General features: G+C 50.9%; 2 protein-coding genes across 2 annotated transcripts; one reads left to right on the top strand and one right to left on the bottom strand.

The window, feature by feature from the left end:
- Nucleotides 1-637: 637 nt before the first annotated feature.
- Nucleotides 638-1,201, top strand: J4E82_010053 (uncharacterized protein; the record flags this gene model as incomplete). Its single annotated transcript, XM_051736269.1, has 1 exon — nucleotides 638-1,201. One exon carries the CDS (start codon nucleotides 638-640, stop codon nucleotides 1,199-1,201), a length of 564 nt encoding a protein of 187 aa, XP_051584004.1.
- A 969-nt stretch (nucleotides 1,202-2,170) lies between these two features.
- J4E82_010052 (uncharacterized protein) lies at nucleotides 2,171-3,181 on the bottom strand (the record flags this gene model as incomplete). Its single annotated transcript, XM_051736268.1, has 1 exon — nucleotides 2,171-3,181. The coding sequence occupies one exon, from the start codon at nucleotides 3,179-3,181 to the stop codon at nucleotides 2,171-2,173; it is 1,011 nt and encodes a 336-aa protein (XP_051584003.1).
- Between the last annotated feature and the right edge of the window lie 2,819 nt (nucleotides 3,182-6,000).

The following is a 6,000-nucleotide window of genomic DNA, read 5'->3' as shown; positions in this document are numbered from 1 at the left end:
CTTGGCGGGATGTCAGTCACGTGATCAGCGCCCCGCGTTGATCGTTACCTTCTGACGTGGTCGTCGGTTGGCGTTCCGCGCCAACTCCTTCATCAAGGGTGGAGTTCCTTTTGTTGCTTGTAACATACACCTGGTTACAAGATGCCAAGGTGGCCTCAGTGGGACGCCCAACAGGAGCCAAGATATGACTGATAGCATGACATGAGGTGAAGGATTTGCTCAACAAGGCCAAGGAAACCTATTCACCTACTTGGAAGTTGCTCGGGTCTTATCACGATATGTTAAGTAAGGCATCCAAAGCATCAATAAAAACAGTGAGGGAAACGTCCTAGAGCGGTAATTGCCAATGCTGATTTAGTCAATCATCTCCCTTTCAGTCTGAGATGTAGTATCTCAGTGACCCGAGTTGAGGGTTGTTGAAGCGAGGTTTGGAGACATTGTTGAAAGGAAACTCGAGCATAAAAGCTGGCTGGAAAGGCCTCGTCGAAGCAGAAGTCCTCACCAGCTCAGGAACGACAGTGACTCATCTGTTGCATCCTCTACCACTCGAGACATACAAGATGTTGGGCAAAAACTACCTGGCGTTGGCCGTTGCTATTCTTCCTACTGTAGGTCGGAGTCCATTTACAGCAACACTATGTATGCTAACATGATAACGAAGATTGGAGCCAGCGCAATTAACCGATCACGATCTTCTGCCGAAAATCGTTACGTCGAGGGACCGTTTTCAGAGGTCGTGAAAGATCTCAAGACAGACGCTACAGGAGCACTTAGCGTCGGACCGGACGGTGTCTTGCGTAGTTTCGCGGGCAACCTCGAAGTCATTGATTACCGTCAGCTGGATCCCGAGCAGGTTCGATGGTTCGGCAAGCAACAGCTCAGTGCCTGGTCGAACGATGCAGAGATACCAGAGTCAGTATCTGCCTTGGTACAAGGTACCATTGACGGACGACTTGTCACAGACGAAACAATTCTTTTACACCCCAGCGAGAAGCCGCAAATTGGAAAGAAGTCTTCTTCCACTCAGAGTGAGAAGCGAAGTGCAGATGACCTTTTCATCAGGCAATCAGCCCTCTGCGCTGGTACAACTTGCGGGAGTCTTAACGATTGTATCCCGAGGGGTTGCAATGCCTGCTACTTTCCCAACGGCCCGCCTGACGGTCGTTGCCTGGACCCCAACCCCAACCTTCCACCTCGGTAGATTCGTACAATGCTCCAGAGTATGTCGGAGTGGAGATTGAAGAGAAACTCCTGAGCTTTGGCTCACGTTGGGCGATCATCACTACCGCAATGCATGTATGTACATCCGCTGGGTAGTCAACGTCGCTTCTTCATTACCGTGTGGCCGCCCAAGTCATCGTACGAAGTCAAACTGTGTTATTCTAGTGCCAATTCTGCCTCTCTTAGAATACGTACAGTATGAAGAATCCTAGAAAGATTATATAGTATAGTGTGCTCGACTCACTCATGGCTGCATCTAACAACTGCAGCATTCTGCAGGGCTTCGCAGTTCTTTACTGTAGTGTAAATGTGCGAATATCACCATTCAAGAAGATTTGCCTATGATAAAGATGTCGTTGCATTGACCACCACCCGTCTTCAACACCAAGGACCATTCCAAAGGGAGCATACGCCTAGCTGGCCCATTAGGCACACGCTGGGCATTTGGATGAACCCATATCCAGCCTTCGCGTAGAACAATATATGCGCTCATCTCAAACGAGCCGTAGATCTCGAAGGCAAGCTCGAAAGGCGGCCCATCCAGAACGAAGTAAGTTTGGTTGAAGCTTCGATGCTAAATCACCTATAAGTAAAGGAACATAGGCCAATGGGTCGGCACTTACCGCGTAGAGGTGAACCCTTTCCACTAACTTTGGATACTGAACATCAACAAAATACTTAACATGATGCCAGCCTATCTTTTGACTTTCCACGTGAGTGTTGCCATGAATTATCTTAAAAGTCGTCTTAAAAGTCTTCGCGGCATTCGCCACTTCACCTGGACTATCTGGTTCTGGCAGAAACATGCCAAGCCCACAACATGGCTGGGAGAACTCCGATCCACCTGTAGCCTTTGCAAGCCCGCCGATGAGAGCGATCTGCTCTTCTACGTGAGATGCTCTTGGTCGATCTTTCGCATCCGGCCTCATCATATGCCGGATCAAGCCGACTAAGTGCTCATCTGCTGGTCTTCGGCACATGTTCTCCTCAGTATCGAACCAATGTATAATCCTGTCGAGATTCGCCTGAAACGATTTATCTTCCCTTGCGCGCGTAGTGTTTGTGTGGTTTCGAGTGAATAGCCCATGCACAACGTGATGATCTCGAGGAAGACGCACCCCATCGCGAAGATGTCTGAAGAAGAGCCGCTCGGGTCGTAGCTTGCGACCTCGGGGCTAAAGTATTTCGGCGTGCCACGCTCGCCGTTCTCCGTAAGACTCGACGACAGAGTGGAAAAGTCAGTTGCAGAGCCGAAGTCAGTTACCCAAAGGCCGTCGGCTGACAGAACTACATTCGATGGTTTCAAGTCCTTGTGTTTGATACCGGAGCTGTGCAAATACGAGACAGCACTCGCTATACAACCGATTGTCTTCTCGAGATATGTGATCGTGCTATTTAATGTTTGCTGACTGTCACTGCCTATAAAACCTAGAGACACGAAAGCGGGCTCTCGGTCGTGATCGTGACCTTCGGAGAAAACTGATACCATAGCGTTGCTGGCTTCCCAGTTTCCATCTGTTGTGCGTTTCCGCAGCCAATCTGCGTCTTCTAATAGCGTTGCAAGATCGCAAGTAGCGACAGGCCATAGTAGAAGGCCGAGGACCGGCCCGCGAGTATATGTTCCTATAAGGCGTATAATGTGCGGATGACTGAGCCGTTTGATGATCTCAATTTCTCGACGTTCGATTTGTCTGATCTTGCGTCGGACGTATTTGCGCTTCCATGCTAGTCGAATCCCGTTGCTTGCTATTTCCGTTTCGTAAACCCCACCGTGTACTCCATGTCCTAGAAAGCGACCTTCTACCAATGGCACTCTTTCATCTTTCTCGTAGTCAACATGTGACGTTCCACGACCTGACCAATCCACCGGTGCGCCGTTCACTAATTCGCAGGGCAGCGTTCCCGGAGGTGGGGACGGGTCGGGCTTAAGTTGCTGGGAACTTTGCTGCGAAGAGAACATGGCTTCTGATCACAAGCTTATCCTAAGTGTGGAAGCTCACGTCGAAATTTCGCTGGTCGCAATCTCATGCTGCTGGAAGACGGCAGCCGCAGGCCTACATTGCAGGGGAGCTGTTGATGTCCAGTGCTCGTTTCTCACACAAAACGCACTCTTTCCGATGGCGGTAGCGCGAAAAGAGAGAAAGGACGCGTGCTTGAGAGACGATGTTCGTGCCAGGTGTCCCCGGGGCGAAGCGACCGCGATCAGCTTGGAGGGGTGCGAGCCAGCGCGTCAAACGTCTTAGCTGTGTACCCCACTTACGTTTGCCTGCACAATCCAGAGTGCAGCTGAGCGAGCAAGTTCGGGTTACGCGGTGAACGCCTTGTTTCAAGAGGGCAGGGCAGCCAAATTGCGACACTAATTCCGTTCGCCGGGTAACTCAGAGATGCAGTCCCTCATGCTGTATTTACTGGAGACGCGGTGTAAGATCTGTCGCAATGATGTTCGAGAGCAAGCCGCAAGCGCTGAGCGCGGCACGTACCCAGCGCTTACCGGATATTTTTGGAGAGTGGAGGAGCATACTTTGACGCTTTTGCGCAAGGCCACAATGCGGTGAAGCCTTGCGTTCAAAAGCGAGCCCAAGACTGTTTCCAGAAAATGCGCTTGCAAGCTTCGATCGGAATTCGCAGCCTTTAATCCATTCATCATTCCATGCGCATCCATGCAAACTTTGAGTATCTACTCAGGGTTATGAGCGAGAGGTTGCCCAAAATGGCATTAGCCCATACCGCGACAGTGTATTCGTGGCACAGTGGGTAACCATAAGCAATCTGATGCAGAAGCTAAACATCGCCCCCAATGTGGTGCTCGATATCTCATATGTTTTCCAGCATTCTCACAACTCCCTACTAGATTCTTCTCTCGTCCAAAATCGAAGGAAGACAGCTGTCAAGATCGATTATGACATTTAGGCCTTCCCACTACGAGCACCTACCGAACAGAAGCGAGGAGTTCTCCGAGCCCACCGAGCCGTACAGAAGTCCATCGACCTCGAGCGATGTGGAACACCTTGGATCACATCGCCATGATACGAGCACCTATATCCAGCCATATGTGTCTCCCATCTCAAGAGGAGCCAGTTTTCAGAACCATGAATCATTCGAAGTGCCGCTGCACGGCAAACAAGAGTCCGTTTTCCATCAGCATACACTACTATCGTCTGCTACCCATGACTTCGATGCCTCGAGCTTGAAGCCTGACACCTCTTTCAATTCTCCGCAAAAGCGAAAAGAAGGCTCTTGGGCGGATGTGCTCAACGACTGGTGGTGGTGGGAGCTTGGTAGCGTACTTCTGAGCTGCGCATGCTTCATCGCCATCGTCATTACACTATGTGTAGTGCAGGGAGATCCCCTATCCTCGTGGCACTCTGTCATCTCGCCCAACGCTCTGATCTCGACTCTCGCTACAATATCGAAGGCAAGTCTCCTGCTTGCAGTTGCAGCGTGCATATCGCAACTCAAATGGCTGTATTTCGAAAGCGCGCCTCATCGATTACAGGACATACAGGTCTTTGACGACGCTAGCCGCGGTCCACTGGGAGCTTTGAACCTTCTCATACGCCTTGGCTCAAAGGAAGCTTTCACACGTCAAAGCGGTGGAGCTGTATGGGCGTTTTGGGCCTCGGTTTTGACGATTCTCGCGCTAGCTTCGGATCCTTTCGCGCAACAGATTCTGTCTTTCCCACTTCGAACCGTGCCAGACTTGACGGATCCGGCATCGGCTTTCATCTCTGCATCGCAGGTTTACGACACGGGTATCACTGGGTACTTAAGGAATAGCCAGGACCTCAATGCGGACATTGCCATGCAAGGCGCCGTCCAGAATGGCCTTTACACCCTGAATTCCCCCATGACGTTTGGTTGTACCACTGCAAATTGCACATGGCCAACCTTCTACACTTTAGGGATCTGCAGTTCGTGTAACAACGTCACAGATCAAATGGACGTGAGCTGCACAGAAGACAAACAACCTAACCTAGCCCTTATCGGGAACTGCAATTATACGTTACCGTCAGGGCTGGCGGTGTCTGGCCAATACGGCTCTAACGCCGTTGGCGAGTTTGGACCACTTCTGAATGCTACTGCGAAAGCAGGAAGCCACAACTTCATCAAGGAGCATGGAAACCTCACAGACTTGCTTGTTCTTGCCGGCGTTACGCGTTTCGGCGAAACATGGCGGAGGTACACACGTCCTGAAGCGTATGAATGTCGACTGTCATGGTGTGCGAAACGCTACTCCGGTGTCAAGGTCACCAAAGGCGAGATTCTTACACCACAAATACGAACCTGGCCCTTGAAGTCTCCTTCCGGATCTACCCTCAATGACGCCGGTATTCGTATGGGTCGCTTTGAGGTGGGAGAGAATACAGATTTCGATGGACCAAACGGAACATTCGTGGTCAACGCGGTAGAGCACAACATGCTGGCGGATTGGCTTGCGACAGATTTCTTCACAACGATCGAACAAGATGCCGTAGGACGAGTGCTATACACGCACTCGGACATGTCGCAAACTTTCGACAATATCGCAACTTCGATGACCAACAGGATCCGCGAAAATGACAATGCCACGCGGGTATTTGGGATTTCGTATCGCGAAGAGACCTATATCCGAGTGAGCTGGCCTTGGCTCATTCTACCCGGCGTAGTGGTACTTATGAGCGTTGTCTTATTGGTAGCCAGTATCGTATTGAGCAGAGGCGACAAGCAAGGGCTGTGGAAGAGCACGACGTTAGTGCCTCTTTTCACCCGCATGCGAGGATGGGAACATGAAGGCTTGAG

This window comes from Alternaria postmessia (genome assembly GCF_024291825.1).
Source record: "Alternaria postmessia strain BMP 2775 chromosome Unknown scaffold_109, whole genome shotgun sequence".
In the NCBI taxonomy this organism is placed as follows: Eukaryota; Fungi; Ascomycota; class Dothideomycetes; order Pleosporales; family Pleosporaceae; genus Alternaria; species Alternaria postmessia.
This window is presented reverse-complemented; position numbering and strand designations above follow the sequence as displayed.